The 24,823-nt window shown below is 37.3% G+C and overlaps 1 protein-coding gene across 3 annotated transcripts in view; it reads left to right on the top strand.

Annotated features, from left to right (window-relative positions):
- Positions 1-216: 216 nt before the first annotated feature.
- MMP16 (matrix metallopeptidase 16) overlaps positions 217-24,823 on the top strand; it is a 314,166-nt gene continuing 289,559 nt past the window's right edge. For 2 of the 3 annotated variants that reach the window (XM_019822866.2, XM_003999956.5), the window contains exon 1: positions 220-627. In XM_019822866.2, coding sequence (XP_019678425.1) covers positions 496-627 — 132 coding nt within the window. In that variant the 5' untranslated portion in view covers positions 220-495. Of the gene's footprint in view, positions 628-24,823 lie in introns of all 3 variants that reach the window. The other variant, XM_019822867.3, reaches the window with a different exon arrangement.

Genomic DNA, 24,823 nt, shown 5'->3' with positions numbered 1-24,823 from the left:
ATTCTGGAGGGGAGCGAGGAGAGGAGGGAAGGAGAAGCAGAGGCGAGAAGCGAGGAGCGGCGGAGGCCCTTCCCGCAGAAGCAGGAGGCGGCAGCGGCGGCGGCGGAGTGGGCGGTGGAGGAGGTGGAGGAGGAGGAGGAGGACGCACGGGCTGGAGGAGGCGGCGGCGGCAGCGGCGGCGGCGGCGGCTGCTGCTGCGGCTGCGACTCGGCGCTTTGAGCCGGAACCGCCGGTGAACTTGGGCGCCACGTTCCCGGTGACGGGCCCCCGAGGATGGTGAATGCAGGCAGCTGCTGACCCTGCCTCCGCCGCTGCTTCTCGGGGGCTGCCGTGTGCTGGGCCCTCAGTCTCCTCCCCTTGCCGGGCTGTGGGTGAACCTGCAAGCTCCTTACCCACCCGGAGGACTTTTTTTTGAAAGGAGACCAGGGAGGGAGGGAGAGGGAGAGAGGGAGAAAACGAAGGGGAGCTCGTCCATCCACTGAAGCACAGTTCACTATGATCTTACTCACATTCAGCACTGGAAGACGGTTGGATTTCGTGCATCATTCGGGGGTATTTTTCTTGCAAACCTTGCTTTGGATTTTATGTGCTACCGTCTGCGGAACGGAGCAGTATTTCAATGTGGAGGTAAGAGTATGAGAGCCTTCTTCCTTCCCCCTTGCCTGAGCTGCTCCCTGAAACATTTCGTTCACTCCTGGGATCCTGGTAGCTCCGAGCAGCCAAGGTCTCAACACATTGTTTCCCTTGTAGCCGCCGAGACCCTGGTTGAGTTTCCCTGTGTCTTAGGTGATGGATGCGCGCGAGACTGAGAATCCGTTATCCCCAGCAGCACAAAGCACGATGCTGCGCGCTCGGAGATACATTTGTAGCCGGTCCATGCTTGTCACCCAGGGAAAAGGCGAAGTCCTACATACAGCAAACGTGTAAAGCAGTTTGAGTTTGTGAGGAAAAAACTGTTCAGGAAATACAGAATTCATTGCTTGGCATCATGTGCTGTCTTGGTATTGTTCCTGAAATCTTTCTCCCTGTGTTCTGTGCCTAACAAAGGAGGTTAAAATCAAAGAATCTGGAGGAGAGCGTGGGAATACTTGATATGTTTAATAACATTACTTTGTGATAAAACACTTGACTAGACAGAGTCTTTTTCTCATTTAGACATAACTCAATACACTGTAACTAGATCTGGCTACACAGAGGACGTGAAATCCATCTCTTTTAAAGTGTCTTCTCTTCCCCTCCCCCCGCCAATTGAAAATAAACGTGGCCCAATGTAATAGTTCTGAGGTGTGTTTTTAATTTGATTTCACACTCTCATGGCAAAACCGAGAGGTTTTAGTCTGTCATTTGCCTTACTTTGATAGCTTTGGGAACAGACAGACATAAAGCAGAAGGGAACTTGAGGATAAGGACTTGTCAGACCTCTGCCAAAGTACTCTTCCTGTCATCAACTCAGCACTAAAGCCAGTAATGTGCAGTAAATCAATGGAAATGTGTATACGCCTGGGCTCTAACTCCAGTTTATAACATACACGGTGGAATACAAAGACAGGAAGAAGGTTTTAGTAAAATAGATTCCTTTTGATTAGGTCTTCTGTCTTCTGACATCTCAAAAGAATTACGATTAGGTCTCTGAAGAATAATGTAATTTTTAAAATATTGTTGATTCTTTACAGCTTACTGTCATTTTGTTGGGAGGGTGTGTTTACACAATAGCAGGACCTGTTGCACAGCATTTGAACATGTTTCGTGTAACAGATTTATATACAAAGTGTGCATAATAAATGCCATGTGTGAGGCCATATTCTGAATATAACCCTGTGTTTATACAAACTGTTCCTAGGACTCCATGTAATAAGTCATGGTGGGTAGAGAAAGTATTTGGAAAAGTAAGAACCATTATCAAGAGTTGAAGAAGTTTACAGATGTTATGTATGATTATATTACACAGAAACCCCAGTTTGAAAACCAAAACTGTTTAACCTTTTGAAAAATACAACTTTGTTTTTCTGAATAAAAAGAGCGATGCAAAGGGGCTGAAAGTCCAGACTTCCTCTCGATTGCAAATTTGAACTTTTAGAATTATATGGCACAGATCGATTTTTCTATGTAACACTGAAATCAAGAGATAATTTAATGTTGAAATGAAGGAGTAATTAGTTCATAGACTGAAGGAATGAAAGTGGCAAGCTCTTATGTATGTTATAAACAGAAGGGCCCATTGCTTCAGTTTGGTGGTGATGGTGGTAAGGTGGGGCTTGGGGGAGGTGGGCGAAAGTAAGTGCTTGGTTTTATTTTGCTCACTGTGGAGTAGAAGGGAGAGTCTGGATTGATGGCTACTTGCTTTGGCAAAGTCTTGGATTTGCTTTCAGACATTGTTGGGATACCATCAGTGTTTGGGTGGTTATTAGGTTTCCTTGTTGAGGCTACGCATAAATTCTATTGTATTTCTTTATAGTTTGAATCCCTTAGGCAGTTCAATCAGATATTATGCAAGAAAAGTTAATTTTACTAAAAAAGTATTTCATTTTAATTTTTCATGATCTTTTCTTCAAGATATATGTGAAAAATGGTTCATGGAAAAAAGAGTTATTTCCCCCATTTTTAGAGTATTTAAGTTATTTCATCCGTGCTTATTACACCATGCAAATATTTATGAATGACAAGAGGCTGGTGCCATCTGAGACTTTAAAAGCCTTATTTGATACATAGGAAATTTTCTGATGAAAATTAGATTAGGTTATGCTTCATAGTTTGTATTATTTCCAGTTAGTTTTTTAAGCACTGAGCATATTCTTAGTTGGGTTTATATATTTCCTTATGTGTAATGATAGCCATTATTTTTCTTTTTTAATCCTAAGAGTAGCTGCTAGTTATTTCCACATACTGTAAAGAACATGGGAAGACAGGATATTTTCTGACATGAATTTCTGCCTGATTCACCTTTATTAGATATTTCTTTTTGGTGGAAGCTCTAATAGGGAGACGAGTCAGTCACATCTTCTCTAGAAAAGCACTGATTGTGTTCTTCATTCTTGGTTGCAAAACAAACACTGGAAATGCTTTATTTGATTGATTCTCAAGGACAGTCTTAAAATAAACAGTAATGGTATCAATCATGCATGAAGCTCATATGATCATAAATTTTTTTCCTAGCAGGCACACCAAGTTATTATAGTTGGAACGAAGCTTCTGAGAGATGCTTTTTATGCTGACAGCTGAAATTACAATGCTTTATTCCTCACTGAACTTCACAATTGATGGGAACACTGTACTTTTTATTCCTATACTTTAAGGTTTAAAAACATATTTCCCCCTGGAGGTGTGGGGACTGAGTAGAAATATTCATGTTAACTCTTTCCTGCTTATTTGTAAGATTATAAGCATTTGGGATTTTCAGTGATCAGAGCAGGAGATATTTCTTAATATGCTGGTGGAAGCCTGTGACATAGAAAGACTGTATTTTGTTTATTTGTTTTTGTTTTTAAGAAGCAAAAGGAACATCTCAATAGCTAGGAAAGGGTCAGACACTACCAGAAGTAGTGTATGGAAGAGATTCAATTCATTCATCTCCTTATATATTTTGGGTAGAACAGTTTTTTTTTTTTATGCCAAATTTTCAGTGTTTATTTGTTTAAAGATTTTTGTACACTGTTGGACCCATTTTGGGGGTTGTGGGCCTTACAGTGTGTAAGTCATTACCACAATTCAAAAGAAGTATATTGCTAATGTTAACTAAAAGTCAAAGACTCCAATCATTGGACAGCAGTCTCAATCAGAGGTGTTCATTGGTCACATGAAGCTACACTGTTAACAAAGAATTAGGATTGAAACTCTGTGCTCTAAAAAATCACACTGTCTCTAAAATAATGTTCTTATGGGTAATATCATGATCCTGAGGCTCTTTATTTTTTAACTTTTGTGGGATTTTTTGTACTCTGCAAGCATTTTTGTTATGAAATTTGAGATAGTATATAGTTCACGAGAGTAATAACTTTCATCATCAACTTTGTCAATGTTAAATATATTAGCAACATATTGTTTATTGTTTTTTAAACATTCACACACATTTCTAATGCGGAAAATTATTTTAAGCCAATTGAGTGGTAAAATAAAGATGTGATACTCTGAAAGATGCACATATCAAAGCATAAGAAGTTGATTACTTTCTTGTGGCAAATATAAAACAAAAATTGATCTTATTGTCCTAATTAATGAAAGAAGAGAGATTCTATATTTTTTAAATAAGATATTTTATGGCGAGTACTGTGAATCATGAGTGTAACCATTTCCTACATTCTTCCTACAGTATGTTTCTTTAACTGATTTAGTATTTATTCACCTTTATCAGGTTTATCTGAATCTAGTTGAAAGGTCAGAATTTACTTGGAGTAGCTCTGTACTACATCTAAACTTGGCAGTAATTGGTGATGAGGCATTTCAGAGATTAAAGATATATTTTATAGATTTTAAAATGTCATATATTGGGGTTACTTTTTTCATATATCTTGCATTCTACTTGTTTAATCAATGTGCATTATTTCATTTCCTCATGGAAGGTGATTTGCTCATGCTGTGATCTGGTCAGCCCCCTTGAATAAGAGACTGTTCTGATTACATCCCATAATTCCCCCTGTAGTATTTTTTACTGGGCAAGAACAGAGGCTGTGTGACTGATTCGTAAAGGTTTTTTATCTATTGCAAGATTCAAGCTTTCCAAGACAAAGTAGGAATGCTGGCTGTTCAGAATGCTCATAAGGACCAAAAACTATGACCAGGAGATCAGAAGACAGCTTCTCCTGTGTGTCCTACCTTATGCTTTTCTCTGTTCACAGTTATCTGGTCAAGTTCCCCAGATCTAGGGTTATTCATTGAACCCTTACAGATGAGTGTGTGCTAGCCAGGTAGGATGTCTCTTACTATTCCCCTGAGAAGTCCACAGAGAACAACTTTCCAAGTCCATCGTTCTCTATACACTTGGGTTTCCTCTTTCAGTATCTTCTTTGCCATCAAGTAAGGATAGAGTTGGGTTCAATAACAGCTTTTTAAATCTCTGGAGTCAAGTTAAAAGTGGCAGATTTAAAGTTTTTACTTTTTCTTATTCATGCTATTTCAGGTTATGAACATAAAATTTTAATGTACTTGTTCAGTGGTATAATTCTTTTCTCTGAAGTTGGATTAATCAATTATTTTATGTAAATGTATTTCACTGCCTGACCTATCCCAACCACTCCAAGTGTACCTGTTCAGAATATTTGGTAAATGACCATTTGGAATTATTTCAAGCCCCCCCCCCCCCAAAAAAAAAAAAGCCATGGGACATTTGAATGAATTAGTTAAATTTGTTCAAGGTTAAAAGAAAAAAGATTTCTTTAGCTCCTTCAGGAACTTTCTGACCCTTCAGCATGTATATTCACATTGAGAAACTCATTTTTTATGTTACTTTCTGTCACAGTTTATTTTAAATATCTGTGAGTATAATTATAGCCATGAAGTTGTTCTTTATTTTGGAGTAGTATAATGATTAAGATCACATACTCTGGCACCAGATTGCTAGATTGTAATCCCGGCTCTTTTACTTAATAATAAGTTAATTATTAAGTTAATAATGGACTAATTCATTAATCTCCGAGCCTCACTGTACATATCTGCAAAATGGGGATACTAATAGTGCCTGCCTCATAGAGTTGTTTTGATGATTAAATGAATATATGTAGATCATATTAGATCTGATGGATAGATGGGAACATGCCTTCACATGGTGCGACACTTAATACTTTTCAGATATCATTATGAGTAGTAAAAAAAAAAGGATGCTGATTCAAGGGTAAATTGTCATGGTAGCATCTAATTACATAAAAGTCTGTCAGGTTAAGACATATTAGTTGGTCCACGAAAATTTTATTTTAATACCTTTTTCATTTTTAAAAAGTATAATAGACTGAATATCAACCACTAACATCAGTACATTTTCTTCCCGTGGGTTTTTCTTAGACAGTTTAGTTCAGGAATATGATTTGCACATTTTGTCTTGTCATCTGTTACTATCATAGAATGTCAAGTTCAGCTCACACCTTCTTTTATAAAACTAAGTTTACAGAAATCTGTTCATCTTTTCTAATACCATGGAAAATAAATAGGCCTTTATGATTCAGTGGGCCTATTTATTTTAACTGGCTCAAGGCCGGTGTGCTTCCTATGTGCAGTAGGTGGGATTCAATATATAACTTAGGCCAGGTTTTTGTTATACCCCAAATCCAGAACATAAAAGTCTTTTTTTTTTTTAATTAATAGAGGGGGGGGGGGAAGAAAAAAACTATTAAAGGGCCAGAAAAAGATACTAAAGTATTTTTGGGGTGCCTGAGTGGCTTAGTCGGTTAAGGGTACTACTTCGCCTCAGGTCATGATCTCACTGGTTCATGAGTTCAAACCCCACCACTGCCTCAGGCTTTGCTGTCAGCTGGAGCCTACTTCAGATCCTATTTCCCTTTCTCTGTCCCTCCCCCACTTGTGTTCTCTCTCAAACATAAATAAACACTTAAAAAAATGGTTTCTATAACGACAAAGACATTTTTTTTTAAAAAGCAACAATCTTGCCCTTCTAACACTGAGAATAGAAGGTAGCTGGCAATGTAATGAAGCCCTAGGACAGAGGTCAAGGGATGTCTGCTTTAACTTTGGTTCTTGTACTAACACAGCTTTGATCTCGGACAAGTCATTTCTTTAACGCCGTCATCTGCAAATACAAAAGTTGAACTAAACTATCACTAAAGACATTTCCATGAGTTTTGAAATCCTACTGTGTTTAGCCTCCAAGCTTTAATTTATATAGACGAAGGAGGAAAATTGTACATATTTACTGTGTAAATTTGGGGGCAATTAGATCCCAAAGGTAGTATTGAGATTTTTTTTTTTCCTGAAGTAGATATCATGAAAACATGCAGAATGTGCAACTTAATTCTAACATTTGTTATCATCTGTAGTGACACAGGGTGTTCCATTTTGAAAATAATCCTAGCCTTCTGCTGAGTAATAAAAACACTGGCAGCAGTAGCAAATTATATGTAATTTCAAAATCAATTTTTGGCCAAGGTAGCATACTTAAAAATTTTAATATTAAAAACGTGGCTTGATGTTATTTCGAAAAATATGTATCATCTGTAAGTTGGCACTTCAGTCTTAAAAAGGCAATTTGAAATAAGATAAAGATTTGGTTTTTGAGGGGGGGGAGAGGGTCTCATATTTCAAATCTATTATCTATAAAAAATATACACATATTTTGTAGGGAAACAAAGTCTTATACCATATATCCTTTCTACCCTTTGTGGAAAATAATTTTGGCACATGGCTCTTGGAGGGTTATTTTTATTCTTCATAATACTTTTGATTTTGAATGTGGAAAATCAGATTCCATTTGTTTTATAAAATATACAGCTTATGTGAACAGCAAAAATATTCCACGCTAAAAGGATAAAATACTAAGTAATAGTGTGTGTGATACCAATTTTTCATTTGCTTTCTTTTTCTTTTTCATGGGAAATTTATTTATAGATTTTGAGGTTCATAAAACCATATTTGATTGTTGCTTCCTGTCATTTAGCACTCTGAGTGGATGTTTTTTGTCTTAGTGTTTCACCACAGTCGCTTGGCATCGTGCGTCCTTGGGTTTGGATTAGTGGAATATCTTGATGAGCCTCTTAACAGAAGTTTAGCCAACAGAATAAGAAAAATCCCACTGTGGCCCCCTGACCTTTGATTAAATGTGATCTGTGGGTGTAGTATAGAAAAGGAGGCTAGAGGGAGCTATTGAGCTGCCTAAAGACTCCAATGGAATAGAAGAATTTGGTTTAAAATCACGGACACTAGGTACAGTCACATGCCTTCAAATGAATCATAGCCAATCAGAGAAAGTTGCAAGAAATCAATGAACACATGGCTTATGATTTAAGATGTGAGGTAGCTATATTGAGAGCCTCTTGGCACCAATGATTACATATTTGATGAACTAAGAAGGAAATTAGCACTTTTCTGGGAGGCCAGGAGTTTTGGGCATGACAGCATGACAATGAATGTTATAATGCAGGACTGCTTTATATATCCCTTGCTTTTAGGTGTAGACTAGATCAGAAACTATACATTATAGTGACTGCAGGTGCTTTTGGTATTTTCATTTTAACTAAAATGACTAGTGAAATAATTCTAGTCTTAAAGATGAGAGGGGGGTAAATTTAATTTGATCGTGCCTTTTTGGTTATATGTAGCAAAAATCCAATTTTAAAAGCTTGTGAGACTAAAGTTATCTTATTTTTTAATGTTTACCATGGGGCCTTGTTGAATACTTGTTTTTCCATGGAAATGGATTTCAAAATATAGGTTTTACCCATTATTTTTAAATTATTTTTTATTTTATTTTTATTAAAAATTTTAATGTTTATTTATTTTTGAGAGAGAGAGAGGGAGACCAAGTGCGAGCAGAGGAGGGGCAGAAAGAGAGGGAGACACGGAATCCGAAACAGGCTCCAGGCTCCCAGCTGTCAGCACAGAGCCCAACATGGGGCTCAAACTCATAGACCTTGAGATCATGACCTGAGCCAAAGTCGGATGCTTAACTTGCTGAGCCACCCAGTCACCCCTACCTATTATTCTTTTTTAAATTATGTATGAAATGAGCCACAAAAGTGTGAAGCTGTTTTCTCTTTAAATAGGGACCTCAGATGTGTTTTCAGTTGAGCAGATTATAATACGACCTTTGGTGGATGGAGGCAGTCACTAATGTATGGGGCAAAGCACCCTTTAATTAAGATATTATAATTTCCTCACAAGTATCATTCAGATTTTTAAAAAGTTTTTTAATCTGGTCAGTTACATGAAACCTAGATAAATGAAGTAAGCCATGGCCTCACAGATAGTCTCAGGAGAAATAGTCCTTAGAGTGATGTATTGAAATGACCAAATAAACTACTCACTGGAATGGAATTTTGCAGTATTTGTTTTAGTCATGCTTAAGTTAAGGGGAAATAAACTGCCCCTTTTTAAGGGAAGCTGGATACTTTTATAAACTTTATTTCATGTCCCCAAATTGCACGCACCTGAGGTGATGTCAGTGGAATGCAGGCATGAGCCTCTGCAGAGGCTGATGCAGAGTCAAACTCTGAGTGGTGTCAGTGGAGGCATTTTTTCCATGGGAACTTTCACAGTTGAACTCTACCATGTGTTAATAGTTTGTCATTGTTTATAGTGATTAGATACTTGAATTTGTTTGGGGTTTTTAATGGCTGTGCATTCATCCCCTCTTTACACAAGTGCTAGGCAGTCACTCCTCTTGGTCCTACTTGTTTCTTCTAGTTTAGCGTCTTGAGGGACTTCATACTTTAATTAAAAAAAAAAATTTGCAATGTTTATTTATTTTGAGAGAGAGAGAGAGACAGAGCATGAGCAGGGGAGGGGCAGAGAGAGAGGGAGACACAGAACCTGAAGCAGGCTCCAGGCTTTGAGCCATCAGCACAGAGCTCAGTGCAGGGCTGGAACTCATGAACCACAAGACCATGACCTGAGGCAAAGTTGGAGGCTCAACGGACTGAGTCACCCAGGCACCCCATTTTTTTTAATGTTTATTTTTGAGAGAGACAAACAGAATGCGAGTGGGGGAGGGGCAGGGAGAGGGGGAGACCCAGAATCTGAAGAAGGCTGCAGGCTCTGAGCTGTCAGCACAGAGCCCAGTGCAGGGCTGGAACTCATGAACCATGATATCATGACCTGAGCTGAAGTTGGACGCTTAACCCACTGAGCCACCCAGGTGCCCCTATATTTTAGTTTTATTGCAGGACACCAGGCTTGAAAATTGGGTAAAATTTCATGGAAAGCCACATTTGCACCCCTCTTTCATTGTGAATAAGGAAGAACAGATTCAAATATCTTCCAGAGTCAAATATATATTCCATGATTTGTATGAAATTGAGAACAAATTACGAAAACTTCCTCCCAGTTACCAATAAAACATTTTTGGATTTTTTATGTTTTAATATTAAGATTTTTTAAAATTTTTATTTATATTTTGAAAGAGAGATTGACAGAGTGTGAGCAGGGGAGGGGGAGAGAGAGAAAGACACAGAATCTGAAGCAGGCTCCAGGCTCCGGGCTGTCAGCACAGAACCCGACACGGGGCTCAAACCCATGAACTGTGAGATCATGACCTGAGCCAAAGTCAGAGGCTCAACTGACTGAGCCACCCAGGCACCCCTGGGTGTTTTAATATTATTAAGAGCTCTACTCATATAACTTACTGATTTGCTCCTGCGTGTGGATTGAGTGAAATTGTTTGTTCCATGGGTGACTCAAGCAAATTACTTAACCAGTCTTTGCCTTATTTTGACCATTCATAAAGCTGATTTGTGATCTTTACTGTTTGCCTATAAGCACAGATTTTGTAATGACAACATTGAGAAAATGTCAAGCAATCTTCTTCAATAAGAATAGGGTGTATCTCAGTGTCTTCATCCCCACCCATGTCCAGAGTTTAGAAACAATTATGTGCTGGCATTATATTCTAATTAGACAAGGTCCAAATAACCAATAAAACAAATATACATAGAGTTGATTTTATTGAATACCTTATTTTAATGATAAAAAATGTTAGCACTGGCTAAAGATTTGCTGAGTGCCTGATTGTGTTCTAAGTGCTTCATATATATTAACTCATTTAAATTTCATTACAATCTTGTGAGTTAACACTGTCATTTCTCTTTCACAAATGAGAAATCTGAGACACCAAGATGTTGAGGAACTTGCCAACGCCAGGTAGCTCTGAATCTCCTGGAGTAGCCCAGAATCAAAGTAGGCAAGCTGGCTGCAGGAGCCCAGCCTCTCAACTAAGTAGATATGTATAGGCAAATATTAATTTCCAATTTCCCAAGAAGACAGTATGGTCCCGTTCCATTGTTCACATCTTTTGTATTTACTACTCAAAAGAGATAATCAATACATAATGAAAGTGCTAGGTCTACCCTAGGCAGAATCTTGCCTAGCGTGAAAACTGAATAGGTTGCTGTTGATTTGATTTGTTGATTCAAGATTCAGTATATTAGTGCTCGGTGGTTTTACTGTTGAATGCTCTTTATAAATTTTAACTCATTAGAAAGTTGGTGACCTATGTTTACTTACAAACAATATTAAATGTGGCATAATCTTGGGGCCCCTGGGTGGTTCACTCAGTTGAGCGTCCGATTCTTGATTTTGGCTCAGGTCATGATCCCAGGGTTATGGGATCAAGCCCTGCATTGGGCTCTGTGTTGTGTGTGGAGCCTGGTTAAGATTCTCATTCTCTCTTTCTCTCTTTCTTCCGCCCTCTTCCCTGGTGGAGCGCTTTCTCTCTAAAGAAAATAAAAATAAAAAATAAGTGTGGCATAACCTTAAATTACATATAAAAGTAATCATATTTCCTTCCTTAACTATTTGCCATGTTGCAGTTAACGTTAAATGTGATTTTCAAAAGTTTTAGGAAGATTTGATTGTATTCCAAGATGAAAAGAATAGAACATTGTAGAAAATGTAAAGGAAAGCCTATGTCAGGTCTGTGTTCTATTTTCCTGCAGGAGAAGGATGTGTATGTAAATAGCTATTGAATGGCATGTTCTAGGAGGTTTGGACTTTGTTATTTTTATATGTTGCATCAGTCGAGGAGAAGCTATAAGGAAACCAATTTATTTTATTATTTGTAATATATTTAGTTGTAATATAAATGAAACCTTTCTCAGAGATAGGTAAATCTGGAGATAGATTGGGTGCTTCAGAAGTTAGTGAGTGCCTCCTCACTGAGAATAGACTTGATATCTGATTATTGTTGTGGAGGGAATGGAAAGTTACAAATTGGTGGTTGATGAAAGACTGAAAAAACATCTTCAGTTCTTACTCTCATTGCTGTGTATAGGTTTCAGGGCTCACTTAGTTCATTGATTAGCCTTTCAAGGAGAACTGTTTCCGAACCCATTTGCAACCCGGTTAGCTGATTTTATAAAATTTCTCAGTGTTAAATATTCATTCAACTATCTCTCACCTCCCTTAGAGGCAGTATATCATAATGGCTATGTGCAAGAACTTTTGAAGAAACGAGTAGAAAATCTTAGCTGAATCTCTACAAGCACAGTGAACTTGAGTGAGCCAGGTTATTGACCATGTGCCCCAATTTCTTCATGTGTAAAGTAGAGATAATAATACCCAATTCATGGCTTGTTGTAAGATTAAAGAAGTAAAGGATAATGGGGCAAGATAAATAATAGGCTCTTGATTTAGCCTACCTTCTGAAATAACCAAAATCTATGAAAAAATGGCTTTCAAGTCTCTCGACATCAGGTAATGAAGGACAGTCGTCCCTGAGAAATGGGAAACAAAGTGAACCCTATAAGTGTCTCATTTTGTCGACTTGAGAGAGCTTCCAGGCAATAGTACAGGGAAGGCAGAACCCAGGTTAATCAGGCAGACTCTCTGTGTTAAGGAGATGCGGCTGGGGGTATGATGAGACCAAGGTGGTAAGAATGCACAGGTTAGAATCCCAGAGAGGAGAGAACTACACAGAGCAAACACACTGGAGGTCTGCAGAGGTCTCCAGGTCTGCACTCTGGAGGTCTGCAGAGAATTAATCTGCTCATTCCTGTGAAGTAACAACTAGGGGTCAGGGAAAGAAATAACCTAAGGGAATCAGAGGGGATGATGTTTGGTGCTCACACGGGGCTGGGAATAGGGCCCATTGACATCAGCCACACTTGAAAACCTCATCATTTATAGGACAATGGGGAGATTACTCACAACCATCCTGCCCCGATAGCGGGAGCAAAGTCCTGGACTGAATACTGCTCTAGTTCTGCGTAAAAAGTCTTAAAAGCAAGACCTGAAAGGATCGAACTGTTTCTAAGTGACTTAATTGTTTCCCACAACAAAGCTCAATAAGATATACAGGAATACAAAAATTTGCAGCACCCAGCAGTTTAAAATTCACAATGTCTGGTATTCAATTGAAAAAAAATTACCAAGCATGCAAAGAAGCAGAAAAACACCACGCATAATGAGGAGAAGCATCTATCTAAAGTGATCCAAAAGTGACACAGATGTTGGAATTAGCAGATAAGATTATTAAAACCGTTATTACCACTGTATTCTTTGTTCAAAAACTTGAGACATGGAAGATATTAAAAAAGACTCAAATTGAATTTGTAGAGATTGAAACTATAATATGTGACATTAAAGATACACTTGAAATTTATAGCAGATTTGACATTACTGAAAAAAAAAGTGAGCTTAAAGTCAGCATTACAAGTTATCCAGAGTGAAACATAGGGAGAAAAGAAAATTTATGAAGTTAGTGGCACATAGGATAAAGAGGACAATTTCAGGTGGCCTAATATATGTGTAATTTGAGTCCTTGAACAGGGAGGGGGCAGAAAGACTCTTTGGAGATATAATGACTAAAGCTTTCCCTTATTTTATGGAACATATATAAATTCATGGATCAAAGAGTCTCAGTGAATCCCAAGCACGCGCGCGCGCGCGCGCACACACACACACACACACACACACACACACACACACACAAAACCACAAAGAAAACTAAAGCAAGGCACACTGTAATCAAATTATTAAAATAAGTGGTAAACAGAAAGTTTTCTGAAAAACAAATTTTACAAAAAAAAAAACAATAGTAAAAAAAAGACATTGTTTTACATTTTGCCAAGACCTGTATTATCTGGCTTAACAAAAGACAGCTGGATTTTCACATTCATATCTGTATTTACACTTACGATGCTGTAAATCATGTAGCCTCTGGTCCACTGCAGTGTCAATTGCAAATAAATGACAGTGAAAAGATAAATGACATCATATTAAAATAATTTTGCCCTAGCAGACTCCTGTAAGAGGTTTACGACCCCCAGAGGTTCCTGGATCAAACTTTGAGAATCATTGTTAAGTAGCTGTTCTGTTTTCTCGGTTTCCTCCTGGGTGTAACCAAGATCCATATACCTTAAGTCTTCATTAAAATGCTTAAGTCTTTCATTTCTTTCCTACCCCTGTTCTTATCCTTTGATACCTAGCCTTCCCTAATTCCCATCTGCACCCCCACCAGAAAAAGAGCCCATTTTGCATTTAAAATAACCTTTTCTACTACTTATTCTTCAAAGTATCTTTCATAGTTATAATCAGAGTTTTTTGTCTTATTTCAAAGTTGCATACTGATGTATTTATGTAAGACAGAAGGCTCACTTTAAAATTATTGTTGAAAATCCATTAAATAGCTTGTTAATTGCTAAGACTTGGCACATGGACACTCAGAAGCCAAGTATCAACTTCTTTTGTTTCTCTATGCCTTTGAGTTTTGGTCTTCCTGTCCCTGAAACGATGTGGGCCAAACTTATATTTACCAGAAGAGAAATTTTGAGGGGATTTGAATTAAATAATTTTTGTTTCCCTGGAGCATATGGTTAAATTTGATATGTTAAACGCAAAAAAAAAAAAAAAACAACAAAAAAACAAAAAACTGTTGTACAAGGTTTCTGTGTAATAGATTCATATCTGAGTCTCACAGTAAATTATGACTTTATGATGAGACAGTATATCTCCTATGGTTACCACTATGTTTTATGAGCCTAACACTGCCCTACAGAAAGTATGAAGCTCAGGAGATACGTGCTGAAGGAATGAATGAATATCATCCCCTTTCATAGGTGTTAGTTTCTAGTTTAACTGATATTTTTTGACTCATTTCAATAGTTGTTTTTTGCCTTAACTTGTTTAGCCCTTACTGGCTGAAAATATAACACTTATACCTTATAAATTTGTTTCAGTTACTTTATTAAAAATATTTAGCTTCTAATAATCAAAGGTATGTCTATCTTAATGATCAGTGGTTAACTGGTAAGGAGCTGGGACTTCTAGATTTTTTTCTAGTCATCCCCATTAGTTACGTTAGTATATCTGATATAAATATGTGTTTTCTGTCTTCCTTCACTGATGTAACATTTATATAAATGTCTATTGGCTTGACATTAAGAAAAAATGGTCACTTTTTTTCAGAGATATGTATCAAAACAGCTAGGGAAATAAATATAAAGGAAAATAACCTTGTTCTACTACAGTAACTTCAGTTGTAGTTATTACTATTAATAAATGGCAACTGTCCCAAGACAGTTTCTAGGAAAGAGCAAAAATAATTTTACTTGTATTTCCCTGGACATCTTAAATCATCTCAATCCCTCTTTTAGCTACATGAATGAGAAAAATGTTGATATGTTGTCAACTTTTGCATCCATTAGCATGTAAAACCCTGAGAGTGAACAATCACATAATAATTTGAATTTCTAACTTACATTAAAATTAGACCATGTTTATTGTTCTAACAAGTACAGTATTGAAGACCCATGAAGAATTGACTCAAGAGATGTTAAAATTTGAGGATTTTCTCTTGCTGAACACCTACACATTGGAAATTGGCAGGATAAAAACAGGAAAAAGAAGACTTTCTTCAGTCCTTCATTGATACATGTATTGTCTGTCTGGATTACATCTTCCTTAGGAGAGAAAATGTAGCCTTCCGAATATTAAACAGTCCATTATTCACTTCTGCATTTACCAGGAAAAATTAGTCTTCTACTATAACATCATATGAGGAATTCAAGACTTACTAAGTCTTTTGGTTGGAGATAGCCATCTGCCTAAGGGCTGCAGGTTCCATTCATTTAAAAACTAACATTCTCATTTTTTTTTTCTTCTTGTTACTTGAATAACTTCCAGAAATTCTGTAGATGGACACACACATACTTCCTTCCCCTGCCTTTCTTCCTTTTAATGGATACACATTATTTAAAATGTTCTATACACTTTTGGGGCTCCTGGGTGGCTCAGTTGGTTGCATGTCCGACTTCGGCTCAGGTCATGATCTCGCGATTCGAGCTCCGCGTCGGGTTCTGTGCTGACAACTCAGAGCCTGGAGCCTGCTTCAGTTCTGTGTCTCCCTCTCTCTGTCTTCCCCTTCCCTGCTCACTGTCTCTCTCTGTCTCTCTCTGTCTCTCTCAAAAATAAATAAAAACATTAAATAAAATGTAAAAAAAATGTTCTATACATTTTTAACATAAATAGATGCTTTGGAGAATTTTTCATATCCATACATAAAGAACAACTTCATACTTATATAGTAAGTTGTAATTTATGTGGTATTGATTTAACTACAGCATTATCACTGGACCAGTAAGTTATTTTCAAAGTTTTTTATATTATAAACAATAAAACAATATGTTTTCTTAAGCATTTGTGAGTTTATTTAACAAATAACATTTCTGGAAGTGTAATTGCTGTATTAATGCCTATATATTTATTTATAATTTTGGTAAATTCTGACAAATTGATACCCCCAAGATACTTCAAATTAATAGTTTTCAACAGTGCTTGAGCATGGCTGATTCCATGCACACCTGCTATTAGCTAAGATTTTTTTTCCTAATCTGATGAGCGAAAAATTAATTTTATTCAAATTTAAATGAATATCAATATTTAGCATTTAAAAAACACCTTAATCCACTTATATTTTTTATTGCAAAGATTTCCATTTCTACCATTCTGTATTTTGTCTTCTCTTTCTTACTGATTTATAACAATTCTATATGTGTTAAGAAAGTTGACCCATTCTCTGTCCTGTGTGATAATATGAATTTGTTGATACATTTTGATTTTGCTAATTTATTTTTTCAGATTAATTAGTCATTTATATTATGACTTCTAGTTTTGTATCCTGCTTTAAGAAGTATCCAGCATTTTAAAGGTGTTTTTAAAAGCACTCATTTCGGGGACATCTGGGTTGCTCAGTCGGCTAAGCATCTTACTTGGGCTCAAAACGTGATCTCACAGTTTATGGGTTTGAGCCCTGTGTCAGACTCTGCACTGACACCTCAGAGCCTGGAGCCTGCTTTGGATTCTGTGCCCCCTTCTCTTGTTCTGCCTGTCTCCCTATTGTGCTGTCTCTCAAAAATAAATTTTAAAAAACTTAAATAAATAAAACACTCCTTTGTTTCCTTTTTTTTCCTGTTTAAATCTTTAAGTAAAAGACTTTGATGGCAAGCACAAAAATTGGAATCTAATTCATTTTCTCCAAAACTGGCTAACAGGTGCTTTGGCACTGTATATTGAGTAATACATCTTTCTTCCATAGCACTTAGGTGTTGTTGAGAACTAATAACTATAAAAAACAATGCTTTCGGACAAATTTGATTTTATCTGATGGATTTGTGGGTGGTCCCGGACACCTTCGTTTCACACAGCTAGGCTAGGGCGACTCTGCTGTATATATTGCATGTGGTCTTAGAACCAGAGGAAAAGTGGAACATGTTCCCTTGGTGGTGGTAAAAGCATTGGAGGACAAGCAGCCGCAGCTGATGCCTCTTGACTAGCACGCAGTGTCTTCTGACCACATTCTTTCGCCCAAGCAAGTTGGTCATACAGCAAGCCCCAGTGTTAAGGGGTTTGGATATACACGTTGCCTCTGATGAGGCCAGCCCAAGGATGTGGATGTAGGAAGAGTGAAAGATTGGGATCAGTAATTCAATCCATGACATCCTCACTGATTTAAAAGCTGCCTTTTTCATATACTAATGTTCACAAGTAATTCAACCTGTTCCTGGATACAGTTTTCTTCACTGATGTATTCAAATCTTCCCGGGACAATACCAGGCTTATCCCTCTCAGTAGTGTTTTGCAGCTTTCTGTAGATTTGGAGTTAGGTTTTTCCTTTTCTGTTGCTATTTAGAATGGGAACTTCCGGGGTACCTGGGTGACTCAGGTAGATAAGTGGCCAAATCTTGATTTCTGCTCAGGTCATGATCCCAGAGTTGTGGGATCAAGCCCTGCTTCAGGCTCCACACTGATTGTGGAACCTGCTTGGATTCTCTCTCTCTCTGCCCCTCTGCTGCACATGCATATGCACTTGCTCTCTCTCTCTCTCTCTCTCTCTCTCTCTCTCTCTCTCTCTCTCTCTTAAAAAAAAATTAGAATGGGAACTTCCACTCTATTTACCAGGCAATTTTATGTAAAGAAAAATGCTCATTTACTGTGGTGAGCATTTTGTAATGTATATACAGTAATTGTCTCATCACTGTGGGTACACTTGAAAGTACTATGTCAACTCTACTTGAATTTAAAAAATACAACAAACCTTCATGTTTCCTCCCCCCAAAAATGAAAAGCTGTTGATTTTTATATATTAATTACCAAATCCTTGTTAAATCATTATACTGTATCATATAATCCTTCTGTATATCCTCTTGAATAGTCTGGACACAAGGTTGTATTATTTATACTTAAAGATAATTTTACTTCCTGTTTTTGTCTCTGATTCATTCTTTTGGATAATTGTACTGACTAGTTCATCTAGAGCAGTATTAAGCAATTATCATGACACTAGGCACATTGTCTTTATTCTGACTAAAGGAAATAGGAAATAAATACCTATTTGTTTTCAACTGTCAATTAACCTCAAAAATATTTAAAATCCTAGTTATTTTATCCAGGATAATTAACTCTGGAATCTTTGTATATTACCTTTAAATTAACGATTGATGGTGAGGACACAGCATGACCAAAATGGCAAGATATTGAAATTTGGTATCCACATTTTCTATTTTTCCTCAATTTTAATGTGGTTTTTGTTTTATTTCCTTGTAGTTTCCTTGCAAGTTTCCTTAAATTTTGCATCTCTGACTTAGTTGTCCTATTATTTCCATGAATATCACAGTGGTGAGTGGACAAAATTGTTTTGTGAATGAAACAACGAATGGATTGGTTAATTTTGCGATAGAATTTGGACATTTTATTCAAGACTTTTATTCAATACTCCTGGTTTCATGCAACAGAAAGCCAGTTTGAACCACCTTGCCCAATAAAGGAGGTTTAATGGAAAATACTAACGTAATTTACAGATTATAGGGAAGGGCTGACCCAGCAAGCCTGGGACAGTTGCAAATATCTTAAAGCTGAGACCTTTGCAGAACTTTCTGTCTGACCCTCACGTTTGCTACTCTTTGTTGTTTGGCTTCATTCTCTTGCTGCAGATTGTCTTTTTCCATGTTGTATGGGTTTCCTGTCACCTGGCAACCGTTTCTCTTTATCACTTTTCTTGGAGAAAATATCTTCCCTCTGCCCATATGCATATACTTCCCTAAAGTATGAGCTCTGCTATGAAAAACCCTAAAGAAAGTTTCTCATTAGCCCAGTTTGGATCATTTGTCTACTCTTGTACTAGAAATACTTTGTGGGACCACGATGGCAGCTATAATCCTATAGTTGGAGTGGGGGAGTAGTAGTTTCCTCAGAAAAGGGAAGGCGTGTTGGATAGAGCTTCAACAATAGATGTCTTAAATAGCTGACTTGATTTATTCTTTTTTTTCTTTTCTATCTCTCCCTGTAATCTATTTTCCGTTTCTTTCAGCATTTCCAACTGCCCATGCCCCCACATATGCAGTTATCTCCTATGTTTCTCTTCCCCTTTCTTGTCTTTGTCATTATCCCTCCATTTCTCTGAATAAGTTAGGATTAAGGTATGTTTTCTGTTATACGGTTGTTACCTGTGTAGAGACAATTATCATGAGTAAAGTTTCCATGGAAAAGCTGTAAGAAGAGTCACCATGCACAGATGACTGTGTATAACAGAGCACAGGAATTAGCATAAATGTGGCAGAATTTTGAACTAGTGTGACTGAGAAAAACACAAAGTCAGGAGCCTTACTGATGGGCTCAAACAATAAATTTTGGACATCATCAGTATTTGCTCTCAAGAAATTTTTGTTCCAGAAACTTCTTCAACTAATTTTATCTAAGATGTGACAGCAAACTGCTGAGGCTGTTACTCTTTGCCACCCCCCTCCCCCCCATTCTTCTTTTTCCATGTTAGGACCTTAACCATAATTTCGATCAGTGCTTTTTTAGATGAGGAATCTGAGGACCTGGTTGTGGACATCTCAGGCTTCATAGAAAGTCTGTGGTAGAAACCAGAGTAGGAAACAGGGCTTGGGACTCCTATGTTCTTGCCAGGGTTTATGAGGACGTGTGCTGGTGTCCAAAAATGGGCATGCAGCTATGTTGTCAATGATCAAATTACAGAAATTACCATCACGATTGGTAAATGTTATTATTATTTGCATTCTTGCCTACTATTGACAAAAAATACCTTGTGAAACAGTAAAACGTTTTAGTCATTTGAATATTGATGTGTAGATTTATTATTTATGGATTTCCTAAAAACCAGCTTTAATGGGGAGAAAGGATAGAGCGACAATACCAGGACATTCCCAAATACCTTCTAAAGTCACACTTGTACAAATTGATTTTGTCTCAAATCATTTTATTAGAGATAATGCTTTCTTCCTTGGCAGCAAAGGTGGCTGTCCCACAGCTGTGATTCAGTTATCACAGTTCTGGGCACTATTAAATAAGAGCATCTTTGTTTCATCTTTGTTTAAATTTATCTGTAATGTTACAATTAAACACTTCTAACTATATACACATAATCTCATATCCATGCATATATATGTGTGTTCATAAAGGAAAGATAGAGAATACAGCATATGTATGTATGCATATCTTGAAAGAACTTTCTGAGCTATTTGGGAAATTAGCTTTTTATATACATCTTGGGATTTTCATTTTATTTTTAAACGTTGTAGCAAATAAGACAGAATGATATTAAAGGGAGGTAACTGTTTTCCTGCTTCCAAGAAAATGTAAAGAAGATCAGACACTTAAGCTCTAGGGGTTCTTCTTTTTTTAGGCCTTATGTGTGGGGCTTGTTGTGGTTATAAAATGGAGAGAGGCGGAGATGAGAAGGAGGGATATTGAGAAAACAAGAGAACACTGAGAAAGGACTTTTCCCCCACTGCACATTATCCTTAGAAGAATTAGTGTTGCTAGAAAGAATATTTGTCCTTTGTTGTAGCATTATTAGATGGAGCCCTATGAGAGTTAAGCCTAGTGTTTTATTGAGCTAGGTCTCAAATAAATGATATTGTTTTTATGTCACGGTAGGGTAGAATGATATATTAAATGTTGATGCCTTCATATGAGGCAAAGATCACGATTTAAGTAATACTCCATTAGTCTTTCAACCCCCTGATTCTCCCCATGTATTTTCTACACAGTACATGTGTAGAAAAGAGTAAACTTTATGATTCTTCATTTTGTTTTTCCCATCAACCCCTTCTTTTGAAGTCATTTTTGTGCCCGCGACTGACGGCATTTCATTAGCTGGTAGGAGAGTTACTCCAATTTCAGGCTCTTAAAATAACAAGCCCTTCATATCCAGCCTTTTTTCAACTAATTATCCTTAGAGGATAATTTATGAGATAGGAGAATAGAATAGAATTCCCATCACAGTTTTTCCTGATAGAATGTATTTTTTTTTAATTTTCTTAGTAAAAGAATGGTAGTTGATACTATAAAGATATTGGCCACTCTTTCTAGAGAGGCCACTAGCATATGGTCTGCATTGCTTTTTCCTTTTTAATGTGAATCTTTTTGGCATTTCCCAACATGGCAGACATTTATGTTCACTTTAATAGGAAAGAAATATAAGCCTAAGTATATAAATATGCATTCTAATTCTAATATCTAGGACACAAAATGTAGATGTTAAGGCCTTTGCTGTGTATATAGTCTGGAGAAACAAGGGGCACAGCCATAAAACTAGTATAGAAAATAAGGCAGTGTGTTTCCAAGTTCTGATGTTTGTAATATAAACTATCATTTATAGACTCCTTTATAGACTCAATTATAGGAGGTTGGAGAGGAATGACTTTGTGACTAAGAAGGGCTCTTATCTGTTTTCTGAAATACAGTTGACTAAATTATTTTCTCCCAAGACTTATCATTGCAGGGTACAATACATCTAGTCTAATAATATCATTTTAAGTCACCTCAAACTGACTTATCTGATGAAATAGTGATGATTCAGTTCTTAGGTGGCAGGAGGCTTTGGTAGTATCTGGATACCTTCCAAACTAGGATGCAGAATTATTCACTTTAATGTCTGTATTATAGGAATGTGTATGGTCGTGCTTTTGTTGAAGGATTCTTTGAGGGTGGGGAAGAAGTGAACGATGGGACATGGGACTTCATCTCCGAGATCCTTTCCTTTTTGGGTTAGTGCTTCCAGGTGGGACCGCGATAGAGGATGAAGAGACAAAGTGTTTGCATTAATCGAAGCATTTTTAGTTTGGAGGACTTTAACTTTTTGCCTTTTTATTTAAACATCATATTGATATAAGTGGATAAACAAAAGCATGAAGCAGGACTTTATATGTTCGTTTTCTGAAAAGAGGTCAGCCATGAAAAGCACGAACTAATGTGTTTGCGGTATACTCTCTTCAAATTGGGAACAGATGCATGCATAGCTATAGAGTGTAGATAAACAGGACTGAGTTTTTCACTGAATAAACTCAACTTTATCCCTCTGTGCCTTGTACCTTTTCTCCCATGGAGTTAACTGTACCTTATATTTCCCCCATGTGGTGTGATTTTAAAATGTTAAGCTTAAAAAGAAAAAAATTTAAATTTGTACTAAGCAATTTACAACCTATAAATCTAATGTTAGAAATGAGCTAAGGCAATTTTACCTGTAAGTTGTCCGTGCTTAAAAAATTCAGCAGGGGTGCCTGGGTCATGACCTTACAGTTTGTGAGTTCGAGCCCCGTGTCCGGCTCTATGCTGACAGCTCGGAGCTTGGAGACTGCTTCAGATTCTCTCTCTCTCTCTCTCTCTCTCTCTCTCTCTCTCTCTCTCTCTCTCTCTCCCCCTCCCCCACTCGTGCATATGCTCTTGCTCTCTCTCAAATAAACATATAAAATTTCAGCAGATGCAATTTAAAGTTAAATACAATCATACTGAAGTTCAATTTGATTTTTCAAACTGTGTACTCTTACCATGTAACATGTATTTGAAGAGATCACTTACTAAGCAATATGGAACACTCATTATGCATGTAGGTAATCATAGGATAGGTAGCACTGAATCGACAAGAAGCCATCAGTAATTTTCTGTTCATCATCTCTTGCCATCACTTCTTTTTATGCCATGGGCCTGTGGGTGTCAAGCTTCAATGTGTAGATGAGTCATCGGTAGAACCTTGTCTGAAGCGATGATTCCTTGGCTCCTTCTCCAGAAGGTCTATTTCAGGAGGTTTGAGGTAGAACTTCAGAGTCTACATTTTGAAAAAAAGTCTCCCCTTCCCCCAGGTGATTTTAATGCTGCGGAACCATTGATCTGGCTTTGGGAAGCACGGTTATAGAATTTCCTCAAGGATTGTTATCTGGGCAATTCCACGTGTTTTCCATTTCTTCTTCTAAATTGAATTCAGGTTTATTGGCCTGTAATTCTCTGGTTCATCTCTTGTTCCACACGTAAATTTGGCAATTACAAGCAGTACAGTTTTTACCTCCCAGTCTGCACTTTGATGCTTACATGAATCTGCTTTCTTACACTGTTCCTTACATGGGGTGTCTGGGGAAGAGGAGAAAAAAATGTTTTAAGGCTACTGTGAGTTTTATCTGAAGTGTACTTGAAATGCTCCTATGACATTTTTTTTTCCTTCAGTTCTCCAATTGTGACTCTTACTGGCTTGTTCCCCTTCTCTCTTTACCTTCTAATCACTTTGAACAGGCACAGGGATAAGTTAGCTACCTTTTTTTTTACTTTATTTACCACCATTTCCCTTTTTCTCTATCCGTTGTAATGGGCCTAGATTTTTACTTTGTATACAACTGAATGTAGGGAATTCACTCGCATATGGTAGAATTGTAATATTTGTTTGCATTGACTATCTTTTTTCCAATTGTCATCTTCATAGGCATAGCTCCTTTACCTTGAAAAATAGCCAGTATTTATTGAACACCTTGCAAATGTGCCAGACAGTGTGCTAAATATTATATATATTACCTTATTCCATTTTTAACTCTCTGAGAGGTATAAAATATTATTGCCATACTCACTTTACAAACGGGAAAACTGAGATCATTTAGAATTTGAAAAACTTGCCTAACTAAAGTCTTGCAACTAATAAGTGGGAAAGCTGGGAATCAATTCCAGATAGCCTTAACTCCAGAGCACCCTCAGGCAACCCTGCGCAACAGTTGTAGTAATAAGCTGGGGTGGACTCTCCATCTTGACTCTACCAAGGCCCTTGCTGGCAGAGCACCACTGAGTCTTTAAGGAAGATGTGCCATCATTCTTTTCTCTTTAATGGGCAAGTCTTTAAACCATCCTGACCTTTGGGGTAGGCCATATTCAGAGATGTCCTTTCTGTGGTTGCTTGAAATCATATATGCAGCTTTATTCTCTCCAGTACTTACAAGGCACTGTTCTCAGGTCTTAGAGACTTTCTTGGTTATTGCAGAGAAGTTGTCTGAGTTTGGGAGAAGCACAGAATAAAGGGTTTCTTTTCCAGATATTGGCACTTCTCCTTTAGAACACTCTGCAATCTTCCATTAAGAGTAGCCACTGTTAATAGTAGTGCCCATGCCCACCATATTGCCTTTAACAAACTTCCCTTCCCGATTACCCTTGGGGATTATCTTTTCAGACCTGAGGATGCATGTACAGTGTCAGGCTCGTGTAGATAGCTTTGTGGGAGCCAATCCTTTGGACAAAGTTATATCTTAGCTCATCTATAAAAATATAACTATGCAATATTAATACTATTGATATTCCAGTAAATACCATATGAACCATTGTGCAGAATTGGCGGGAATGTAAATTAGTAAAACCACTGTGGAAAATGGTATGGAGTTCGTCAAAAAATAAAAAGTGG

This window comes from Felis catus, chromosome F2 (assembly GCF_018350175.1).
Source record: "Felis catus isolate Fca126 chromosome F2, F.catus_Fca126_mat1.0, whole genome shotgun sequence".
Taxonomy (NCBI): domain Eukaryota; kingdom Metazoa; phylum Chordata; class Mammalia; order Carnivora; family Felidae; genus Felis; species Felis catus.
Note: the sequence above shows the minus strand (reverse complement) of the source record. Positions and strands in the feature narration are given on the sequence as shown.